General features: G+C 39.2%; 1 protein-coding gene across 4 annotated transcripts; it reads right to left on the bottom strand.

Annotated features, from left to right (window-relative positions):
* Nucleotides 1-4,705: 4,705 nt before the first annotated feature.
* cdca2 (cell division cycle associated 2) lies at nucleotides 4,706-23,077 on the bottom strand. 4 transcript variants are annotated; one of them, XM_015019258.1, is made up of 15 exons: nucleotides 22,786-23,077; nucleotides 22,225-22,408; nucleotides 21,062-21,198; nucleotides 19,245-19,404; nucleotides 18,705-18,850; nucleotides 12,808-12,928; nucleotides 12,251-12,558; nucleotides 11,592-11,643; nucleotides 11,422-11,496; nucleotides 10,617-10,738; nucleotides 9,548-9,604; nucleotides 9,237-9,329; nucleotides 6,185-6,347; nucleotides 5,857-6,029; nucleotides 4,706-5,784 (listed from the first exon to the last, which is right to left on the bottom strand). In XM_015019258.1, exons 1-15 carry the CDS (start codon nucleotides 22,792-22,794, stop codon nucleotides 5,212-5,214), a joined length of 2,373 nt encoding a protein of 790 aa, XP_014874744.1. In that variant the 5' UTR covers nucleotides 22,795-23,077; the 3' UTR covers nucleotides 4,706-5,211. The 4 variants fall into 4 exon arrangements, with proteins under 4 accessions (XP_014874744.1, XP_014874741.1, XP_014874743.1 ...); XM_015019255.1 differs by having other exon boundaries at nucleotides 4,706-6,029; nucleotides 22,786-23,075; XM_015019257.1 differs by having other exon boundaries at nucleotides 4,706-6,029; nucleotides 9,237-9,305; nucleotides 22,786-23,075.
* Nucleotides 23,078-24,967: the final 1,890 nt, after the last annotated feature.

Raw genomic sequence — 24,967 nt, 5'->3', positions numbered from 1 at the left:
GGATGAAAGGGGCACCTTAGGAGGCGCCGTAGAACCACCAGCTGCCTTAGCAGGGTGAGATTTATTACACACGTCTGGGAGTTTGGTTGTGTAGGCTTTTAAAGAGAGAAATGTTACATTGGGCCACACACTACATGGTGTGTGTGTATATATATATATATATATATATATATATATATATAAATAAAAAAAAAACATAAAAAGAAAAAAACTTTTTGGGAGGGGAGGTTTTTTTGTCCACAGGTTCTCTAGCACCACCTACTGTCCATCTGTGCACATCCCTGATTGCAAGCACTGTGGCTTGTACCATGCACAAACAGCAATAAGATGGAATCAGACAAATACCAATATGGTAAAAAAAAATGACTAAGATCTGCCCATAGCAGATGTTAATTCCAATATGTTCCATTATGATCTACACTCTACAAATCTTCTGGTTTTGAAAATTGTTTTAACTTAGACTTTAAGAATCATGTTTACAAATGTGAAAATGCTAAACAATACCGACCAACTCCGAGCTCAATTTTTAGTGAAAAAAAAAAAGAAATGTTAGAGATCAACAGCATCACGAGGACCAACAAACACAGTGAAACACAGCGATGGCGGTATAATGCTGTGGTGATGCTTTTCCTCAGTGATGTGAGTGGAATGGAGGACGGCGGGTCGGAGAAAACTCGCCCACATTTACACAAGACTTGATGTTCGCCTTCCAGCAGGAAAATTATCTCAATGGTTTAGATCAAAGCATATTCACATGTCTGAATGGCCCAATCAAAGTCCAGACCTGGGTGGCACTGAGAATCTGTCATGACTGGAAAATTGGTATTTGCAAAGGTGTTATGCGCCATCTGACGTAGAAAAGCCATTGATCAAAGAAGGAAGTTCCAGATGTTTTGTTGCTGTGGCTCTGCACACACACGCCACACTTTTCAGCCACTTCACCATTATCTACTATTCTGTATTGGTATATTAAAAAATAATCCTTGAATAAACTTTAAATTATTATACACTGCTAACAGTTTGGTTAATATAGAACCAATCTTATCTACAAGATAAAATTGCACTTATCTCGTAGAGATTTCAGTTTGCTAAGTGGAAGCTACTGAACCATGAGTAAAAACCTTGGTTTAAAAAAAAAAAACAACCAAAATGCTGTTTACTGTAAAAAGAACCATAAGCAAACAGTTTGGGAAACATAACTTTTCATTTCCAGTTTGTAAAAATGGGACTAAAAACAAACCTTCTTCAACCTCCTATTTAACCAAGACAAATACCCGCACGCTTTGTTAAATACGTTTTATATTGAAAGAAATTGATTTTGGGAAAAAAAATCTATTATTTTCATTTGGGTCAATAAAATATCAAAATTCCCACATAACTCTTGATGCGTCTGCCTGAGGATGTGGTTTCTAAACATTAAATGATTGATGTTTTTGAGTACACATTTACTTGAGTATATTTTTTAGGTACACCCACCTCTGCACTTTATATTCAGAAATTGCCTGAATGTTAGAATGTTGATCTCCCCCAGATCAACATTCTAATAGAGCAAGTCTGTACCCTTTAGTCAGCAGCTCCGTCTGGTTTTGTCGTTCAGAGTAAGTTGAGACATGTCCAAACACTGGTGGAGAATTGTGCAGGTATGCTTCTCTGACCTGTTCTGCCTCTGCTCAACACACTGCGTTTGCCCTCCGTTTACACAGAGCTCAGTAAAGAACATAGTTGATGCGTCTCACAGTGTAATGAGGCTGAGTTGTGTGTTCTGGTGTTTTCTCCTATGCAGAAGAACATAATCAGTTTTGTGGGAGGTTTGATGTGCTAAAATTACTTACGGAGGTCCATACTTTTACACAACCAAATTTTCCACAGATTTCACTTTAAAGTGATTAATAGACAATATATGGGCGGACGGCTGAATAGACCCAGATAGGAAGTAAAGTCCAGAATTGTTTTTAGCTTTGGACGTCCATGAAAGCTTCACACAAATCATATAATTGTTGACAATTAAAAAGAGTCATCACCTGCATAAAAGTGTAACTTGAACACAAAGACAGCTGGAAGATGAGCCACAGTTTGATCCTCAAACATCGATTTGATTTAAGCATTCTTGACGTTAAATATTGTTATAGCTCTGCACCATCAGTACAAATCACGAAGCGACCCGACTGCTAGCTGGTAGAGGGGGTGATTATTAACAAGAAATATGTTAATACAGTGCAACATATGCTCTGCTTTTAATGCTACTGATGCTGCTTTCAGTGACAAAAAGGAAATTAGCATTTTGAGCTTTGTTCCTAAACTGTGGGACTATTTGCTCACTCAGTTGTTCACAAAGCAGTGAAAATAAGTGAAAATTTGCACACTCGAAGTGTTCAATTGAACACGAATAAACTTTCATGTTCAATCGAAAGTTTATTCGATTGAACATTAAGTCCTTACAGTGAATTTAATTAAATATACGTTAGGTTGAACACGATGTAGGGTTCTAAAAAAAAGAAACGGGGAAATTGGGAAGTCGCCTTATAAACTCAAAAGATTTCCTCAGCTTTTCTAAACACAAACCTTTTATATTTTATTGAGATATTATCTGACACAGGATCACACTGTTACTGTATGAGTGGGATGTTGTGATTTATTTATTTATTTCCTCCCACACAAAAATCTAAAAAGTGTGGCATGGATAGGACAGTCATAACTCTGCTTCTCCTAAATGAAATTCAGGTGATGTGCAGCATTAGTTAAGACCCAACATAATGCGAATAATAAGTTCAGATTTGGCCTCATCTTTCTAGAACACCTTCTTCAAAGTTTCATTAGTAAAAAACAAAAACGAAAGAAAAACAAAGTTGATGTACCACATGAAGATACCCAGAGATATTTGATTGAGTTCAACAACAACAACTGACAAAAAGGGAAAAGTTCAGTGAATTTGCTGCAGTTATTGGGGGTAATTGTCCTTGCTGCAGCGGCAGCTGTCCGGAGCGGGTCTAAACCAATCACAGCTGTACGCACTCAGAGACGCACTGTGACAGCAGAGCAAAGAGCGGAGTTCGAGGGTCTCTTGTTGTTGCGCCGCCTTTGTTTCGGCGCCCTCCTCCCGCTCGTCTTTCACTCCATAGGAGAGCGGCGTTGAGCTTAGAGAAAGACCCTCTTAGCACCAATAATAGAGGCTCACCGCGACGAGCTCAGAAAGGCCAGACAACTTAAGACCATTCAGTTACTAATTAACTAATTGAAACGGGTCTCTAAATGAGGAGGCTCGTGTAACTTGTGCTTAAAATGAGGCGGAAAATCAAGCGTACAGTGTATAAAACGTCGCGGGGCCGCCCCAAATTTGTCAATTGCTCTCTTATCCTTGAGCCTATAAAGAGCTGATTTATAGTCGGCTTTTATTTTTCGATTTCTCCCTGAACTAGTTAGATGGTGAGGCGACCCCCCCCCCACCTCCTCCTTTCAACCCCCCACGAGGTCAATCCCATGAAGTTGTAAAATGAGATGTAACCCACATTCACGAGGGCCTCGGCGTTCAGGAAGACCGGGAGAGGAGGTAGAGAAAAACAGAGCGGGAGAGATTCAGTGGGAAGAAATAGACTCCATTTTTTTTGTAAGTCCTCCCCTCCAGCTGTCACCCCACTCTCCATCCCATGGGGGGTTGCCAAGGTGACAGGAGGCCACATGTCTTGGGGGCGTCGTTTTTGGTCAAAGGACCCCATTGTTCTGGTGTTAAGCCGTCTTCACTATGCCCGTCTGCCAGGGAGAGGGGGCTTCACACTGCTTACACACACACGCGCGCGCGCATCCGCGCACTCCCTCTCCTGGGCTCGCAGATGGACAACATACACCCACTTGTATGAGACGTGCAGCAGTTCAGCTGTAGACTCAAAACACTAGAAAAGCTTCGTTAAATTTAAAAGTTAAAAATGACTGAAACTCGGGTCTACAGAGACTATCGACCTCGAAGCGGCCACGAAGTTCGCCTCCCGTTGTCGGTTCCTTTTGCCGCATGTCTTTCCCCTTTTCTTGTCGGATTACTGTAAGATAAAGGCCAAGAAACAAATGGAGAGAGAGATTCAAACACGAGTCTAACAAATGTTAAAGCTTTTTATATAATAGAAGTGAAGAAGTTATTCCGCCTCAATTTGATATAAATTCAGCACCTGAGACGTCTTTCGCGAATTTTATAGTTTAAGTTGGGGTGCAACTCATCAAAATATCCACAAGATGGCAGTGTTGCTACACTGCATCCACACACCATACATTGCAGCTCATGATTGTGTCCATCCGTCTTCCAATGGGGGAACAGAAGGGACCTTGGCACGCGCGCGCACACGCACACTTACTCCGCGGAGCCAGAAACCTCCAGCGTCCTTCAGCCAAGTGACTGACTTGATGTAAAGGGAGGTAGTCAATTACCCAATGATTGATAGATTACAGTCATGCATCATTCGGGAGGATGGGGGGGAAGCCAATTTCCTGATGTGAACTGAATTTGAAACTCAATTTGTTACTGCTCCCCCTGTTCTTCTGAGATAGATGGATCGGGAAAGCGGCGAGGAGCTGATTTGAATCTATAACTGGCGGACGGTCGGTGAGGTTACGGGTCAATATGTCTCCAGTCATTTGGCCAGTTTTGAAAAGGAAAATCTGAACAGTCATTTACGCAGCAGTTTGTTCGGCTAAAGAGGAAGAGGTCTGAGCCTGTAAGTGAGAGGAAAAACTACTTTACTGGAACTGGATGTGAACACAGATGGAGAGAGAAGCAGCTGGACACTGTTTTACATATGGACACTTTCTGGTTCAAGAACAAAAGACGATTTAAAAAAAAACAGCAGTTTCACATTTGAGCACTATATACAGTTTAAAAGGAATAAAATCACATTTCCCAAATATTAGCAGTAAAGCCATCTTTATCTGTCCACATAGTCGGTATTGACTAGAAGATGCTTGATCCAGTGACTTCAGAGTGGGACAGACGGGGGCTGAAGATGCACTGTGATTACCAGCTGAGTGGGTGATATTGATCAGGAGGCGGTCAGCAGAGATCATTGGGCTCTTAGTGTATTGACCGACTTCGTTACTCGAGGGAAACTGAACTCAGATCAAATAATTCACAAGGAACAAAACTGTCGATGCTTTCCAACTAATGTACAACAATCAGTCTCCTTAGACAAATCGACTTGATTCAAGACAAACGGCTCGGAGTCGCAGAAATTATAACTTCCCTGGTGTCAGTTGGCTCGATGCGGAGTCCTGTGCCTCCTCGGGGAGAGGCGGTTGGACGGGCAGCGTCGCACTGAGCCGTCTGTGGCGGGTCCTTCTGCGAGTCTCTTTAATTGACTCGGGGGAAGTGTGAGGCACCCAGGCGAGTCCGGTGGTGACATGTTCGGAGTTCACCTGGTTCCTCAGACTGCGGCGTACCGAGCGCTGCCGTCTGGTGGCGACAGGTTTGAACACGTCCTCAAAATTAAAATCAGCCTGCCAAGGGGCGAGGTCCACAATGGGTCCCCCTTCCTCCTCCTGATTCCCATTGCCCTCGCAGTTGGGTTGGTGCTCCCCTGCCTGATGTGGTTCCAGCAGGGCTGAGCTCCTTCTGCCTTGTTTAGTTTGTTTCTTTGTTGGTTCTGTTTTGCTGGAGTCTTCACCTATAGGAGCGTAGCTGGAAGTTGGCGTCAACGTACTTGTGTCATATTCCGATTTGCTTGAGTCGGTGCAGAGAATATCAGCAGAGGGCTCCTCAGGGTCGGCTTCACGCTGCTCACTCTTGGTGAGTGTCGACAGAGTTCCCTGTGAAACGTCACCTTCTAATTGCTGCTCAGTGATTTCCTCCCGAAGAACCTCGCAGTCAGCAACACTGACCTTTCTCTTCTTTCGTCCTCTCTTGGCTGTAATCCTTGGCTGCCTGTTGTTCCTCTCTGGACTACAGCTAGGAAGGCTGACAGATTTAATGGAAAAGTTTCCCTCTGAGCAATCCTCTCTATGTAGAATAACATTTGGCATTTGAAGGCTGATGAAATATCCTTGATGTGTGGCTGTTTAGAGGAACAAAAGAGGGAAAATCTTAGCACTTTTTTTCACTTCTAACCTTTTCTGCAAAGAACCACAAAGACTTCTCGGACTCTCCTGAACCAAAAATACACAAACACAATCAGTAACTGCAGCTAAAGATGTATGCAGCAGATTTTACCTGTGGGGCTTTCAAGTGTCTGCTGTCCAGCTGAAGTCCGCCGGATGAAGGACAGCCTCTCTGTGATGGGGCTCAGGGTGGGGTTCTTGGAGGCGTACTCTCGTGAGCCGTACAGAGAGTAATCTACATCCTTATTCCAGCGGTGGGCGGCTGAGGAGGCCACCTGTACAACAATGTTAGGAAGGAAAAAAAAAAAAGTTAATTCAGCAGTCTGGTCGATATAAACTTGTGTTGTGAAATTTACACCTCTAAGCTCTTTTTCAAACTGTTTTCTTGGTCATGTGTTGGTATTGATGGTGTACTTGCATATTAGTCTCTTTAGTGGACTCCAGTATCAGACTCTCTACACTGCCACCTACTGACAAACTAATGTAAGTTAACAAAATAAATAAATTCTACAGATTCAGCCAGAAATAATAAATATCTGAGGTACTTGTAATGGCAGAATTGGGTCATTCTAGATGTAATGTGTCTGCATCTTGGTTTTTTGTTCCTTAGCTGTACTGAATAATTGTTGTAGAATAAGTAATTTGTCAATACGACAAATTTTCCCTCGTGCATGAAAGAGCTAGATCAATTCAACATGTATTACTAATAGAGCCAAAGAGATCATTCAAATCAACTTGAACAAGAACAAACTTATTTAACATGTTTATGTTGATTTTAGGAGGACAGTGGATATCAGAATCCAACTCTGTGTAAAGGACTTAAGTTTTTTAAGCATTTTCCAACAGCACAAGCTGAATGAACAGATATTTTATTGAATATCATCCATTCATTTAAGCAATTTAGGCCAAGATTCGAAATCAAAACTTTAACTTGGAAGTATTCACTGACTTCTCACTTACTTCTATATCACTACATGAAGTATTAAATGTAGCAATTTATATTCTTCCTAAAGTTCTGTCCTACAGTTGATTAGATGTATATTTTATACTTTGAAATGCAGTCAGACTCTGGGTAAAAAAAAAACTCATCACAAAACGACTAATTATATGCACAACCATGTTTCTGTCATGAAACCCACAGCTGCCCTGACACTACACACCATTTCAAAACCAGTAGAAAAAAGCAGATAATGGATCAACAGAGAGAGGATTGGGACTGGATTCTTTTTGTCAATACAGTTCGTAGACTGTTTCCACGGTAACATTCAGCCAGGTAGGTTTTCAAACTTTTCCAGCATCACACTTTGGAGATTAAAAACCATACAAATTAACTAAAAAAAAAAAAAAAAAAAAAAGAAAGTTTGAATTCCCTATTATATGCTATTATTTATCACTGTTGTGAATAATGTCTTGTGACAGTATTCAACATTTTACAGCAGGGACTAGGTAAACTAAAATATAACAATTTCATGTCTCATAAAATGTTAGTATTAATCGGATTCAACTTCAGACAGCGAGAGAAAAAAAAGTGTCTCTTTTCGTTAGGTGTGTAAAAATATATGGTCTCAACTGTAAATAACACTTTCCAAATTTAGGCTTTGAATTTTGGACTTTTTACAGAGTTCAAGCACTTTACAAACCTTGGAAACACCCAACTGAAATTCAAGCATTTGCATGCTGTGACGAATGTTACGCAAAGAAAAAAAGTTGCATAAGTTTATTTTATGAGGGTTAAGGTCGCCATGTTTTCTTTACTTGTTTGACTGAGACGGTCAATTTGTTGGAAAATAGAACAGATAGAAGAAAATGCAGGAAGTTCCTTAAGATTAGCTGAGGTATTCAATCAACAAAACGTTCAGATTCCTGCACTGAGAGGATTTAATTTAAGTTGAAAATGTATAGACACGTAGCAGCGTGGAATCACTCTCGCAACATCCCACCACACAGCTCCCTGCTGGAGGACAAAAACTACTTGTTGACGATGATCACCATTGGTTTTACTGTCAAATTGTCAACACAAGACGTTAGAGCTTAAACATACAGGTGATATATAAAAGAAAAAGGGACGCAGTGCTTCCCTTCTAATTATCAACCCTGCAACAACTAGATAACAAGGTCAAGGAAAAAGCCAATAAAAAAAAAAAAAAAAAAACAAGGGCGAGGGAGAGGGAAGTAGCTATGCTAGCTTGACTTTGACAACTTTAACATATGTGATGCAGAATTTGGTATGTTTTGGTTTAGTAAAAAAAAAAAAAAAAAAAGGTTAACCACACAAACATTCAGACAGATCATCAGTAGAGCACGTGTTTAAATTAGCTAATCAACCACAGTTGTGTTCAGGCGATCATACTGTAACAGACTGCAGATTCTGTTCTTTGTTTGGGAAATGCTTGCATGTTTTTTGGTGTTTAATACAACAAAAAACATATACCAGTGGAGCTGTTGTCAGCTGCTATGGTAACGGGTCTGTGTGCAGCATAGCGGACACGGGGAGTGAGAAAAGAGAGGAGGAATACAAGTGATTTTGAGTTATTCTTCAACAATTTTTCTGTGTTATTTTTCCCTTTGCTGTGGTGCACTGCACTAAATTAATAATGCGTGAAATTTCTGGATTTAAATGTGTCTAAATATGCAACAGAGCTCGAGAACAACTGGTGTTTAATGTAATAACCTGCAAAACTTAACCAGTGTTTTTGGTACAGTAACCTCCAGTAAGTTTGGCCGTCATGTAAAGTCACTTGTTTTAGTGACATATTAAAAGATGTTTTAATATGGGCAAAAAAACAAATGTTTCTGTATTTTTAGATCTAGCAAACCTGCAAGATCCTCCTTTGTTTTGAACTCTTCAATGATTTACGCATTCCTTGCTACGCTTCTATAGTAAAAAAGAAAAATACTAAAAATGTTGTGGCGCCCCCAAGTATAGTTTTGACATTTTTGTCCCTCATATCAAGAGTTGGGCACCATCACTCTACATTACAGATCTACGCTAATCTATACTTGGCTACATAGAGATAAATACACATTTAGGAGAGATGCATCTCTCTCCTAAACTCGAGCAAAGTAAGTCGGAGTGAGATCGCGCACACATCAAGTCCACGTCTGGCCTCCGGGGTGATGTGTGCAGAATCCTCAGAGAAGAGGAACGTAACAAGCAGACCCACCTTCATCTTCCTGCAGGCCAACTTGGCAGCAGATCGCGTCGACCTCTTCAGGGGTTCTTCGACCTCTGGCTGCTGGAGGAACAGACAGTTGGCCTGAGGATACATCAGATGTACTGTGTCTCTGCCACACTCTTCCACACACCGAGTGGAAGTTTTACAGCGCGATTAGGTTCATATCCAGAAGGAATTAAGCAGTAGATTAGATGGGAGCGGGCTACGACCCCTGAATTATTAAAAAGTTGATCTTATTTGGCAACTGAAGAGTTCTACAAGTAAGAATCAGGGAGAAACCGTGAGCGGTGGAAGCAGACCTTTCTCTTTCGCTTGCTGGGCTGCGCTCCAGGCTTCCCTTCAGACGACTCCTTGTTCTGTGGAGAGCGAGTTCACACGTTTACAGACCAATTAAAAGCTTTGCTGCTTTGTATTAGAAAAACCAAAAAAAAAAAATCTATTGCAACAGGATGAACTTTGTCCAAATAAAAAATTTAAATGGAAGTAAAGTTTCATGTGTTGGTGCATTTAATAGAAAACTGATTTCTCCAGTATTTTCTCAGCTGCAGATCCCCGATCAGGGATGATGGAGGGAAAATTGGCAGATTCTTGTGACTAATTGAGAACGTAATTTTTTTTTATAACTACACAGTATTTAAGTTGAAATTTTGCCATTACTGTACAGTAGTTTTGTTCTTTATGTTCTATCTTTGTATGCATCTATTTGCTGTGCCTGTCACGTTGCTGTTGCTGCACAGAAATTTCTCCATTGTGGGACAAAAAAGGACATTTCTTTTCTATTCCAGTTTTCACCGAACATGTCAACATCAGGGAATCTGCAGCTTCAGCAAGTCAAATTTAAGACTTTTTGATTCCACTTTTAATTAAATTTAAGCTAGAAAAGAAAAAAAACTATAAATATGTCGCACAAAAATGGTAGCTACCAAACGTATATTAGCAGCTAGTTACCAGTAACCTCAACTGCCTCAAGTCACAGAGCACAATTAAGATGTCTGCACTTACACTTTCGCCTGACAGAAAAGTCCCACAATGAAAAAAGTAGCTGTATACAAAATTAAATAATTCTGCAACGCCAAAATTTAAGACCTGTGATTAACGTATTTAAGGCCAACTTCCCTTAGTTGTCAATAAATGGATTTAAGACCTCCTTAAATCCGGGCATCTTCAGCAGACACCCCGAACACGCCCGTTGAAAGGAGCCGTGTTAAAGTAGAGCCATTTATAAGATGTGGAACAAATTTGGACTTTTTTTTGGTATCCCTAACTGAATTAAACATTCACAGCTCAAACAGACAAACACAATGACTTCACCCAGGCTGCTCTTTCACAAACACTTGGTCTGGACATTTAGTCGGGATGGGGTCACACCTTTGCTCTTCTTCTGTTTGTGGACTGGATCGGAGTCGGACTTTCAGCGCCGCCGTCAAGTTGTTTCTCCTCGGCCATTGACTGATCCGTCTGAGAGGTTTGGTTCGGTTCTGGGTCGGATTCTGAGGCAAATGGGCGAAAAAAAAAGAAGCAGCAGCAAATCAGCTGAAATAAGCTTCAAATAACTGGCCTTCAGGTACGCTTGATAATGATTCTAATTTCATGGACGGTTACGATAACAGTATGCCCACAAACATCGCACAGCTCACTGCTAATACCTTTAATACGTGGGAAAGATGGCGGCGATTAATAAGAACAGCAGACGTAGGAATGCAGCAGGACGACAGCCATGCAAGGAAAATACTTTAATATTTCAGATATGAAGACATCAAAACGTTCCACCAACTATTTGCACCAACTTCTGTCAACGCTGAAAATAAATGCATAAATAAATGAACACAAGCCTCTTAAAGACAATTCTGACAAATAAAAATAAGCTGAAGCTTAAAAGGCATCAAAATGCTCTGTATGCTATGCACTTTAAATGAGAAGTAAACAACAGCAGGCAGGAGCTCTGAGGCAATGCAGCAAAGAGAAAGCATCAAATAGGATTATGTCAAGGGGAAAAAGGAAATGTCTGCTAGTCACACTTCAAACTGGAATAATAACCTAATAAAAACATATGATCTGTTTGTTTCAATGCAGCCACTACTGAAGAGAAACAACCTAAACAACAGTGTCAAATCCTCCCATTTAATTATTGTGGCTGAGATGAAAATGTGGAAAGTAAGAGAAGCAGTTTTACCTCTAAGGTGCTCAGAGAGCGACTCCTCGTGGAAAGCCATGTTTAAATTTAACGGCTGAGTATTAAAAGGACAATCTAGAAATGCAAAGAAAAGAAAAACAACAACAACACATGGTTATCACAGACCACAGGATGAAAACAACATGAACATCAGAAGAGTTCTGCTCAACCTGCTTCACTCGACACAGCCGAGTCCGTCTCCTCCACAGACGGGAAAACAATCTAAGAGAAAAACAAAAAGTTTGTTTAGCCTTATAATACAACAAACTTCACACAGCGATTTTAAGAATTCAGCTGTTAGTGTGGTCACCATTAAAGCATCAAACAAACAGTATCTTGGTCTGTCACGGTAAGTTTTATTGGACGATAAATTGTCCCAGAAATTATTGCAATCAATGATAATATTGTTGTTTTGAGACTAAACAAACAAAACTACCAAAATCAATCATAATTTGCTGATAGCTGATGTAAACTGCTTATGAAAAAGAAAATCAACTTCACATCAGTTCAAAATACCAATAGATTCATAAACACAAAAAGGATATTATATCCATGATTTCAGCATGTTTTAGTTAGGTTTTACCACATTAATTACCGTTTTCATTTATTTCGGTTACAAAAATACTTTCTCAGTTTCAGTTTTCGTTAGTTTTAGTTAACAATAATAACCTTGGGTTGTACTGTGTGTCAAAGGTTCACCTGCTTTTCTACGACATTAAACTCGAGCGTTTCTGTAGCGACTGTTGTCCAAGTGAAAATGAATGATTTTAATTTATTGTGCGATTAACTGATTTATTGCTCGTAGTGACAGGTTTAGCACAGCACACACCTTTCTGTCCTCGTCGTCCTCCCTCTCCTGCGCCACTCTGCGTTTGGGAGGCATTGAGAACGTGGGAGAAGCACCGAACCCGGCGAGGCTGAGAAGATCCAGCTGGTCTTCTGAGTCGCTCCTCTGCGGCGTCTTCAGCACCGAGCGCGGCTGCAGGCCCCCGCCGGGAGTGGCTGCTCGTGCTGGGGTGCCCCCCTTCTTTAACGGAGTGCTGGGGGGCAAGTTCTTATCGAAGAACTCGGGAGATAAAGGACCCCCGAAGCGCACCTGCTTCTTCTTCTTCACTGCAGGCGTCTCGTCCGCGTTTGCTGTAGCAAAGCAGCAAAAGCTTAAATTTACAAACATTGCTACCATTTTTATTTCAGCATAAACACTTGTGCACAGCTGGATCCATCATTTACTGATAACTGTTTCTGCTTGGTGCATAACAATGGAGCCCTACAGACAAGACTAGAGTAAAAAAATAAAAAGAGCTGCACTGAGGATTAAATCTCAAAGGCTAGACTAAAACAAGATCAAAGGCCAGCTTCCCTCAGTGTGTGTGTGTGTGTGTTTACCTGGGGGTTTCATCTCCAGCAGAGTAGGAAGAGAGGGGATGTGGATGGGATGGAAGTCTGAAACGGTTGAGGGGTCGTCAGAGGGAGGGCGGCCTGGGCTTTGGTGTTTACAGGAAGCATCCTGTTAGCAAGGAAAGTGTGGGATACTCAGTGAATCTGGGCTGCAGCTGAAAGGACAGCATGCTGCTGCTCCATCTGTTTCAGGATAAAATGGTTTTATTTAGGGCCACCAGGGGGCGCCTCAGAACACCAGAGGCAAGACGAGGGGAAAAAAGTGAATTCAATTCAATTCGGTTTATTTCTACAGCGCCAGTTCACAGCGAATGTCGTCTCCAGGGACTTAATGAGAAAAATCATTTCAGTTCAATAATATACATTCCAGTTTATCCTAGTAAAAAAAAAAAAAAAAAAATTAAATGCGAAAAAAATATATTTTGAAAATCAAATTTGTTTTCAGGCCTCCATTTTGATAGTTAACAGAAAAATGGGTTGTGAGGGAGGAGGGGAGACAAGCAGTAAAGGGAGAAAAAAAAATTAAACATAATTATAAAATAAGCTAAAAATAATCTATTAGAATGCCATTTGCCGTGCTCATCTCTCTGATTGGCTGCCAGTCAAATTTATTCAGCTCCTTTGGTGAACCCAGCTAGCTAGCATAGCAAGAACGAAATGAGCAAGTTTCTGACAAGAAAGGCAGCAATTATGCTAAATGTAATAATTATAAAATAGTGAATAAAAGAGAGGGGAAAAAAACATTCTAAAAGTTGATGTTTCATTGCATATGTCTGTGGGTATTTGACACAATCCCAGGCTGGTTTGAACAGATGTTTACCCTTGCTAAATCATTGACAAACATTGTTTTGTATTTACTGAGGTTATCTTTTGATATAACACCTGTTTGATGATATTCTAAGGCATTTAAATGTGACAAAAAAGGTAAAACCAGAATCTGTCTGTAAAGTATTGTGCAAAAATGCTAACTTTATTACTCATCTCTTTGTATTTTCCTGTGAAATCATTTTTTTAAACACTTTACAAAGGAAAGATGACAGATCTTTTGAATTTCTACTATTTAAAATTGTAAGCATTTTTATGTTTTTTCATTTAAAAAAAAGTCCTTTTGACAGATAGTGAGGCATTCAGAGGTACAAACTTCAAACTGATTCATAGCTACATTGTCTGCTGGCTCTTACACACCACCATCTGAATGAAAGATGAGTGGAGAAATTGCCTAACAAATCCAAGTTTTGCTTGGTGCAGTGAACTAAATACGATATATTTGAAGTTTTATTTTCAGTGCGCTCCAAAGGTAAATTGTCAGCATGTAAGAGTTTCCTCTGACCATAAAGCAGTAAAGGCGTCGCTCCTCACTAAGCGAAAACATTTGGCTGATGCAACAAAAACCTATAAGCAAAAGCATTCATGTTTCTGTCACAGCAGACTCATTTCTTAAAAGAGCATCTCTTAAATATGGCTGCTGGCAAATAAACGTCTCTGCAATATGGTGTCGACACTAAAGGGAGTCACGTTTCAATCATCCCTTTCCTTTTGCAGATCATCCACTCCAGACACAGTTGGAACATTGGTTTCCCGCTCTGGCTGCCAAATGCTTTCACACCCCGATGTGCAATAAGATAAACATTTGCTTATATAGCAGGAGTCCAAACTTTCTGAACAGCAACACCAGTACGTGCGTTTCCATTGACCAGATAATTGCGGAAATTCAAATTATGAAAACAGATTTTGAAAAAAACTAATGTTTTTCAATATAAAGCTTGTGTGGTAGGATGAGGTGGGTTTTTTTCCAGCAGTATTCAAGTTTGTGTATGTTGCAAACTGCAATGGAAACACTTTTCGGATCATAAGTCATATGATCAACAATTAGATTTTACTACTGGCAGAAACCACAAAGACGACACGAGGAAGTGGTAGGAGGATGACGGCACAGCATGTTTCTTTTAAAAACTTATTGCATGAACAAACTGAATTTAATTCCTATTTACTAGGAAAGTTGTGTTTTTGTTAGTTTTTTTTACGATAGCAGAATATCAAAGTTTTGCAAACATTTGTAATGGAAACGCAGCTAGGGATTTCTTTAAAAAGAAGAAAAGTTTATCTTGATCTCAAAAACTGAGACAAGAGATGCAGAGATAGCTCAAAAACCAACAAACCATTTCCACCATCCTTTACTCATGGCTCCTTTTCTTTTTAGTGTGGCGATAAAGGGCTTGAAGTGATTTCTATCAGGATGTCATCACTGTAAATATTTCTGTCCGTACTGATTTTAATCTGCCCACTTCCCATTTATTTATCTTATTTTCAGATTAGACACTTTTATTTAATCTCTCTTCTGCTGTTTTTTCCCCCTTTTCTTGGGCAAAGGAGACGTGGAATTGGACTGTATGATGAATGAACCACTTCTCAAAACAAAACTTAAAAGTACTTTGTGGTTTAACAGACAGTTGTCATGGTTCATCCTGTAATCCAAGTCACATGTTCTACGTTGAGAATAATTTCAGAAAATTTGGGTTGGATCTTTAATTCCTTTCTTTTCACAATGTCAAAAGTTTTAAGAACACAGATTGTTATGGATCCTGTTGTTGCCATCTTTGGAGGCTCATATTCTCAATAACAAACAACCTCTCAGCAACTCTCCTTTTCCATCTGTTATTGCTTCTGTTGCTATGGAAACCACATAAACCACCATCTATCTCTGTGCCTTAAGGATGTTAAATTACTCTTTAAAATTGCGAAAATTAATTATTATGCTAAACGGCAACTGTAATAGATTTTTCATAAATGGCAACCATTTATCGACAACATTAATTCTTTAGAACCTCTGTGGTGTGTTATGTTGCATAGAGTAACTTATTTTCCTCGAGGTTCTTTTCTTAGTACGAGACTTTGGTTGCTCAGGGAACAAAGGAAGAAAGGAAAAGAAAGAGAAGGAAAAAAAGAGAAAGAAGAGAAAAAAGCAGGTTTAATTAACATGGCTTTGAGGTGTTTTTCCCCTTGTCTTCACACTATATAAATAAATGGATTTGTAATCAATAGTAAGTCAGAATAAAACAAAGAAAAAAAGCTTCAAGAGATGATAAATCCAATGAAATCCCTTAAGATCAACTCTTTCATCGACAATAATATAACTCAAAACTGACGTTAACACTTTATTTGAAGGGGGTTGAATAAGACTGACATGACACTGTCAAACATGACATAACACCTGTCATGAACATGAATATTTATGACTGACTATTTGAGACTTCAGACTACAGTGCAAACTAATAAACCAAAAGATTGATCAAAAACAGAACAGATTCAGACAAACCTGATGAGCTGATAGACAAACACCAAAGTTTCATCAGCCAATCATCAGAGTTTCAGGTTTTAATTTGTACGTAAGGTGGGCAGGTAGAAATCAACGTTCTTCGGTGTTCAAGTTGGAGACGTGAGCCTGACTGTGACTGTCACAGCAACTCCACCACCACATATGATTGACATCAAGTCTGGAAACCTGAATGCTGACGAAGAGCTCAGTGACTGGGACTCACTGAGCTCTGAACAGAAGACATCCAGCTGCAAAGTGGCCATAGAAATGATGAGAGCACTTAGACCTTTTCATCTCAGATTAAAGCAGGAACAGGAAGGCAGGAGAGGGGGGAGGGGTGGAAACCACTTAGAGTCACAGAGCTGACATGGCAATATTTCTAAATATGGAGTACTCTTTCTGGTTCCCTGTATGACTTCACAGCTGAGCGCTTTATAGAAAGACATCACTTGATCTTATTCTATTAAAGCAAGGCTCTGAAGTAGAGCAGCGGAGTAAAGGTCTCTGTAGTCACACCTGCTGCATAGCTGTAGCTAAATCAGATTTTAATAAGCGTTTTGCTCCTTGCTGATGCATAGGTGTGCTTAGTAACCCTGTGGGATCAGGCCTATAAATACTTATTTTACATTTACCTTTCTGCTCTTTGGCTGAATTATTACAGCCTGAGTTAAACCTGATGCACATCCCACCGTGCGGAGTGAAAGGAGTCTATGCGTTAAAAGTCTATGCAGCTGCAGAGATGACGCTACGCAACGGTTGACTGGCACATAACAAAAAGAACAGAGCATGAAAGACACCAATAATCCCAGACTGGAGAAAGAAAAAAAAAAAAAAAAAACAGCAGCAACAGGCGTCTCCTTTGACTTTCCACACCAGATGAAAGTAAAAGCACAAATAACATCTTTAAACCGAGCAGAAGTAAAGGAACGCTTGCGGGATTGTTGGTGAAATTGCCGTCGAGTGGCACCAACGAGCCGAGGCAGATAAGACAGTTAAAGCACTGGAACGAGGCAGACAAAGTAACATGCTGCTACTGTCAGGCTTCCTCACCTACGACAGTCGACTCTCACTGTGACGGCAATGCCATCCAAACACTGCTTTTTACTTATTGGGAGATGAAGATGTAAATGTTCCAGATGGATGTTATCGTTTCTGCTTAAAGACTGTGAAAAAGGCTGGGCAACAAAAAACAAAAGTACAGTTTGTGCTTTCTTCCATAGGATAAGTGGCTTTAAAATGTTTTGTGTTGCTAACTGAAGTACAGGACTTTCAGTCACACAATTACACTTAAACCTACTGACCTGCAGCTGTGAAAGGAGAAATTCACACAGAAACAGAATCTAAAGTGAATCCATACACATGTAATAAACACACAGGTAGAAAACTAAATGTTTTGGAAATGGGTATTACTGATGGACATTTACAATCACCCAAATCAACATGACAGCAAAACTTAATATAAATAAATTGAATAACAGCTGAATGCAGTTATTATGAGCAGCTTTTTTTTAAAGTTTGTTTTTTAAGAAATGCGTTTTATGTTGGTAAAAGTAGACGTGATAAAATGTGTTAATGAATGTTTAAATCGAATTGTTGGTAGCTGTCCAAAATGTTTCATGCTGGATCCGACATTGTAGTAACCGACTAGGCACTCCATTAATGAATCAATCTGTTACGTTCAGACCGTAGTCAATATAGTCTCGGAGTACATTGCCATAAAAAATGGGAACAAGACATTTTGAAAAGCTTGATAAAAAGACTAACTGCATAACAGCAACACAAAGCAACAGACATTCCTGTGTTGTTGGCTTGGAAAAGTTCAAATGGACCTGATAAAACAACAAAGTTTAGATAAAATTCAATTTAGTTGAAATGGCATAGACATAAGTAGGTTATTATACATTTTATGTATCTTACAGGTTTAAAACTATAAGTTAATACAACAAGACAGTAAAGATAAGTTTTGTATTAATGTAAATTTATTCTGTAAGAACAGTAGAGATGTGACCTATTTAAAAAGTGACCTTTAAAGTAAAGCTTTTTTTCCCTTCAAACAGTTTGGAGTAATAATGTAAATGGGACTTTTAGATGAAAATCACATTAACAATTTATCAAGTTATATTTTGAGAAAAACATTGTTTTAGAAAACGACTCAACTGTGCTACTTGATTTTTCTTTTTTAAAGCAAACTTGATTTGTTTTCCTAAAGTTTATTCCTTTATGGAGAAGAAGTTAATCACCAGTCACCTTAAAAGAAAACTTTCTGTGTAAACTCCAGGTTGTTGTTGGGGGAAAAAATATTCAAATCCTTCCCTCACAAAAAATACCTAAATTCAAATATCCCAGAAAAGTTGTCACTGATTTTAACATTTGTTTGTGTATAATCTATTTTGATTAAAGAGCTTTTATTTTTGTAAAACCAGGCTTTTCTATTTAATAACTGAACAATACCTCTGGCAAAGAATCAGCCAATCAGCTTGTTTTTTTTGTCACCAATTGCTTTCATTTAAAAATGTAGCTTTTATGTAAACAAACAGTAGTTATGTGTGCATGTGAAAAAAATGCGTACCTCCTGTTCCTTCAAACTAGAGTGATGGCCAGAGATATTCTCCTCTCTAATCTCCACGCTGCAGCCGTCCAGGGGGGCCGGCCGCCTGGGTTTGCTGCCTGTGGCTGGTGGGTTGTTCTCTTTCTCTTCACTACAGCTGAGCCCATCTGACAAGTTGGAAAATAAACAATATATATATATATGTTCAAAAAGGGGATAAATTACATAAACACAAAATAAAAAGGAACCTGGGGGACGTCACAATCGAATCAAAATGAAACTGTTTTATCAAAACGACTTTAAAACCCCTCAATTAGAGGAAAGGCAGATAAGTCTCACTTGTAAAGTGGCCTGTTTACAAAGCTTGACCGAGCTCAGCAGAAACGACTGACTGTAAATGTCAGAGTGAGGCTTATGCAGTGCAGCGTGTTAATCCGGAGCTTTTGAACTGTGTCTCCAGACATTAGATGGAGGAAAGAAAAAAAGAAAAATCTTCCTGGCGTGGATCTCCACGGAGAAATGAAAACTACTATAATCCTGCAGTGACACGGGATGCCTCACCAGACGGATAATCTCTGTTGGAGATGCGTCCTGCGGCGTCGCCGTCCAGCGTCGGATCGCAGCCGTCGCTCTCCGCCACGTCCATCAGGCTCTGGAAGGAGGCCATCTTCTGCCTCAGCGTGGAGGCGACCCGAGGGAAGACAGGGCTAATTTTGACGGCCTGGGGGGGTGAGATGGCAAAAAATATATATATATAAATATAAAAAATAAATAATCACATCTACTCAGTGATACAGTTTGGCAGCTCATAAACTTTTGAAATTACCAAAGTGGTATTACTGAGAGGGAGCGCGCACACGCACACACACACACACACACACCCACCCACCCACCCCTGGTTTGCTTAAAGAGAGCCACTTGAATATTTTCATTTCCTCAGACAGCGGCACCGCGGGTTAAATGCAATTAGAAAAATGTCTCACTTCGCTTTGGTGACTCACCCCGTGCAGACTGGAGGACAGATAGCTTTCAGAGCGAAAAAAGCTCCAGAGTGCCAACAGAAACTTTTTTAAACACGTTTTCAGCATAATTCACTTCTCCTCTCTGTCATATAGAAAAGTCACGTTTCAAAACAGTCGCAGTGGAGAAGATAAATGATTAAAATGCTAACTTTTTATTAATCATCAGCACATCAGAGCAGATGAGCAAATGTCATTGGCTGACGATTTCTGGTCTCCACCTCTTGTCCCTGATTGGCTATCTTCAGCTTTTTTTGTTTTGAGGTGGAGCAAAAAGTGTTAAAGTTTCTAATTTAAGTTTACATCAAAACCAATTTATCAAATACCTTTTAGTAAAGTGCACCAGTATTAAAATTAAATATTGTGTCTCTCCAGAAAGTATTTCTCTAAAAATATGGATATTCATTTTAGAAAGTAAAAATAATTAAATTGATTAATTTCACATGGTGTGAAATATGTCGAGGTTTACAGTGACTTCATAATTCATTTTATTTGTTATTTCTGTTGTTTTATTTATTTAGTTTTGGATATTTAAAATGTCTTACAGTTCTGGTGTTAAATGTTCATTAGAATTTAAAGTTTATTGATCTTTGATCATTTGTTCCTGCATTAATATGTCATTTCCATTACATTACTTGAAAATGGTCTCAAAACAACAAAGTTATCGCAATAACTTCTGGGACGATTTATCGTCCAACAAAATCTGTTATTGTGACAGGCCTCAATGTCGCTTTACTTGTGTGAAACCACTGAACCAGACGTGTCTGATGAGTTTATCTGGACTAAAGATAAAAACAACTGGACTATTGTCCGGTGGTCCAAAGTCTTCTTTGTAGATAAAAGTCAAGTTTGTATTTCAGACATCAAATTCAAAATATTGAACTTTTACATGTTATTGTCATTTCTTAAGTGCAGCTGGAGATGTATTGGCTGCTCCTTAGTGGCATTTTAAACAGAAACTCAAAGGTTTGTGGGATGAAAGCCGGTTGGAACTACAGTATCATGTTCACATGCTGCCACTAAAACACGGCGATCAGTGCAGAACTGACCCAACTGCACATTTATAGACACAAACCAACCTTCTGTTCATGTTCTGGGACTAAAAAGAGGAAAACCTCCCTCAGTAATTCAAACAGCTAATCGTCAGCTATGCTCTCATCTTCTATGTGACTAAGAGATTCATCCAGCAACAGGGAATGAAGTAACCCTGCTCTAAGGACGCTGCTGAGTGCAGGATCTAATGTCCCTACGCAGTTGAACAAATGATTAACACAAGAACAAATCGGTCGCAAATGTTCAGCTATCTAAACGCGGCGTTTAAATAGCGGCAGTTGTCAGACCGAGTAGCATCTCGCCCACCTCTGGGGTGTGTGAGGCAGGTGGGGTCTTCATCCTCTGCTGGGCCCTGAAGCGGATGAGGGAATTCATCTCCGGCGAGCCCCGGGCGCCGATGCCGGATCTCCGCCGGGACTTAATCGCTGCGAGGCGGGATTTGTCTGGAGGAGGAGAGAGAGAGCGTTGACACTCAGCTGGTGTCAGAAGGAAAACTACACAAATTCTCTTTTCATATTAACGACCCATCCTCGTACAAGTCACAATTGTTATTTTTTTATCTCATGCAGGCTCAATAAACTCTGACAGAGATGGATCTGGTGACACTGTTGGCTCCTGGATCATTTTGCAAAAAGCAGGACACATAATTTTATCATATTGTTTAGCATTTGTCATGAAAAGTGTTGATTGATTGATCGATCGATGTCTTGATTAATTTCAATTAATGATGTTACATAAAAACAATAAATAAACTGATAGCATTATCAGAAATATGATTTTAACTATTTCCTCCACTATTTGTTCCATGGGAGAATCAATAAAAATCAGTAAATTTGAAAATATGAGTAAATTAAGTACCTGTGTGCAGATTTCGTGATAACTAACAATTCTTTAGGTAAGTAGCACGTGAATGCTTTTTAATAGAAGTTCAATAAACTGGAATATTATTGAAAAACCCATTTATTTTAAAAACTTTATCACTAAGTGAAACATAATATGCACACCACACTTTTCAGATTATTCTGTTTTTAAAAAAATACATTGTATTCAACTACACAATTACAAGTTGTTTTGTGTTGAGGCTTTTCCTCTACTGTAACAATATAGAGAAAACTTCTGCAATGCCCTGCACTAACTACTGATGACGCTCTGCTGTTAAAATGCTTTTATCTCTAAGGTAAGGTGTGTGTAATGTAGTAGTAGAAGATGGCGTGTTGCTGCTGTGAGCTGGATGTGATGTGCTGCTTCACATCTGAGTGACACATTTTTAACCAAGGCGGCTCATGTGGAGCAGAGTTGCTACAGTTAGGTTTCAGACCCAATTATATGCTGCCAGGAATAAAAAAGTAAAGGACATCCTGCTAAAACTCTCATTTCTGCGATGATAATAAGAAACAATATGGCTTGGATCATGTGTGGATCATGTACTATCCTTACCCTCGTAGTCAACAACAGTTCGGGCTTCTTACCTTTGCAGTTTGATGAGGACGGGATAAAACTCTCCACAGAGATGCCAAACTGACGTGGTGTGAGCTCAGAAAAGTTTAATGGAGTTGAGATTTCATTCATTACAGAAGGAGCATTTTCCTGTGCGGGAGGCATGTTCTCCTGATCCCCCACTGGGACTTTAGTGACTGCCTGGTCTGTAGACATCTGTGTTGACAAAATGTTGGCACATCACACGAGGATCAGGTAAACGTAAAAATGTATATGGACATATTTATTTATTTCCAGTATTTATTCGCGTATTGGGCTCAATAGCTTCTAGAAAAGCAGCGAAACATTTATTTTTAACAAAACATGGTTCTAGAATAACAAATATGTAACATGCATTAGAGGCAAACAAAAATACATAGTACTACTGAAAATGTATGAGTTGCAGCAAAGTGTTTGTCTGCAGCCGGAAAAAACTTCAATAGCAAAGCTATTAGCCAGTGCTATCTAGTTTTGACACCCTGACGTGCAACAAGTTGGCGAACTGCAGCAACAACTAGTGAAAACAACTCATTGACAGCAAGTCAAACTCTTACCTTGAGCATTCAACTTAAAACATGTGTAAAATGTCTTAAAAGTATATTTATATACAGTCGAAAAATACTTAAAAATATTCTTGAAAAACGACTGTTGCAGCAGCAAGGTATTCAAATCACCCTCCACGGCTGAGCTAATCGCCACTGATAGATCCATCCGCGGAGCAGATAATAACATTTTTAAACAGTACATTGAAAACCGGACATAATATATTTTACTACATCCTCAGGTGACCTAATTACAGCTCGGAAGTAAGACTACACTAGAGAAGACCGATAACATGCAAAATTGTGCAATATTCAGTGGAACTATTTTTTTCATTTGCTTAACGGCTTGAACACGACCTGATCGCCTCAAAATACAAACTGACCAATAGAAACGAAGAGTTCCGTACCACGTGACTGGTTCCAACCAGTAAGACCTTTGCCTTCATTTTGTCATATGAAGTCAACATTTTCAGCGTAGTGTGTTTGAAAATAATTGAATTGCCTATTTTCTGCAGTTACGATATAGGATAATAATGATAATTGTCATAATAAATAATAATAACAATAATAAACTTTTTCACGAAGGTGACAAATTTAGTTATATTAACCTCCAGAGCTCCCTCTGCTGGTGGCTGTAATTAGTGGTTTCTTTTTTTTTCCCTTTATTGGTAGAACAGAAAAATTAATGATTTGCGTTGAAATTAAATCTAAAACGAACATTTAATAGAGTTCTGTTGACTCACCTTTGCGTAAGTTTATATAAAAAAAGATATTTGAGAAAACTTTATTGTACATTTTTAAATGAGAAATTTATGGGTAAACATATTATTTAAAGATGGATCAAAAGACTAAGAATCTATGGAGAGTGAAAAGTTAATAAACTGGCACATTTATTTCATATGTTATGTGTTGTAATTTGGCACTCTTCACTCACTCATGGAGCAGCAGTTTCTATTCCATATCAAATATATTCGACTGGAAGAAATTTCTTGCTAGTGATAGCCTACATTAGCATGTCAGCTGGTTTTAGCTTGTTAGCATATTTTACCTAATAAACTGCTTTGAAAGCTAAGTTATAAGCTCTACTATTAGAAAACAGTGTTCTGCTTATTTCTAATAATCTTGAGTGAAATTTGTGCATTGACTGAAAGTTTTCACTCCTTTACAACAGTTTTTCTATATGCACTTTGCACACTTTTGCTTTCCTCTGCCATTTCTTCACATTTCTTACATTTCTGCAAGTCTTCTGCAGTCGACTTAAAATGCTTCTGGAATATTCACCAAAAAGACATCTCAGCTTACAGCATTCACACCACATTTTCCCAGAAAATTCAATTTTTTCCAGTTGAAACTGGGTTGCATTCTCCTTGATATTCTTGCTCACATGTCACTGGTTAAAGCACAGAAAGCTAGCGACGAGCAGAATTAGCATTTTGTAAACTTTACAAATACTATGTGGTTTTCCACCTGTCTTTTAGTCACATGCGATTTCATTCCAAATAAAAGCGGTTTGGGCTTCTGTCAGCCAGTACTTTGCTTTTGACTTGTGTAAAACAAACTACAGAATTTTAAATGTAACTACAATTTCATTATGTGATTTATCTGATAGCTTCAAAGGAGGTGCTCTAAGCCTCCCAACCCCCAAAGACAAACCTGTAAACCCAAACAGGTGCACTGCTGGAAATCTCTGTAAACCCTGTAACCACACACAAAGCGTCTGAACACACTCGAAGCTCCTCCTTTCTGTGAGGTTTCAGAGTGTGTTCTGCAGCTGAGCACACTGAGATCAGATGCAGCAGTGAGCCCCTCTCCACAGCTGGGACTTTGACCACATGAAACGTGTTCCTTGCTGCATCAACACCAGCCAGGGCCGTGCAAACGAACAGAAGCCTGATGAAACTGAATAACCACACGAGAGTAAGCTGAGAATTAAAAAATTGTAAATGTTCATTTGACACTCATCTGTTGTTTCAAAATGTAAGATTGGAGTTTTGCTGCTTTGTTGACTAGATTTCCCTTTTAATAGCGAGTTAAGTGAAAACACTGAAGCAGATTAACGAAAATAAAGGGAGAATTTTTATGTAATGAGTTCCCAACCTTCAAATTCACAAATTATCTTTCTCCATGTGTGCTAAATTCTGAGGTAGTCCGGTTTAAAGCGCGTGAAAGAACTTTGACCATTTTATTAGGCTAA

This window comes from Poecilia latipinna, unplaced genomic scaffold (assembly GCF_001443285.1).
Source record: "Poecilia latipinna isolate Pla-1442-1.1 unplaced genomic scaffold, P_latipinna-1.0 Scaffold2395, whole genome shotgun sequence".
NCBI lineage: Eukaryota > Metazoa > Chordata > Actinopteri > Cyprinodontiformes > Poeciliidae > Poecilia > Poecilia latipinna.
Note: the sequence above shows the minus strand (reverse complement) of the source record. Positions and strands in the feature narration are given on the sequence as shown.

Bases quoted from the DNA above. Each gene is read 5' to 3' on its own strand.
- cdca2 (XM_015019255.1), bottom strand. The intron at 18,851-19,244 runs GTGAGGCATCCC...CCAACTTGTCAG, and splicing joins CAACAGAGATTATCCGTCTG to ATGGGCTCAGCTGTAGTGAA. The intron at 11,497-11,591 runs GTTGAGCAGAAC...TTGCATTTCTAG, and splicing joins GGCTGTGTCGAGTGAAGCAG to ATTGTCCTTTTAATACTCAG.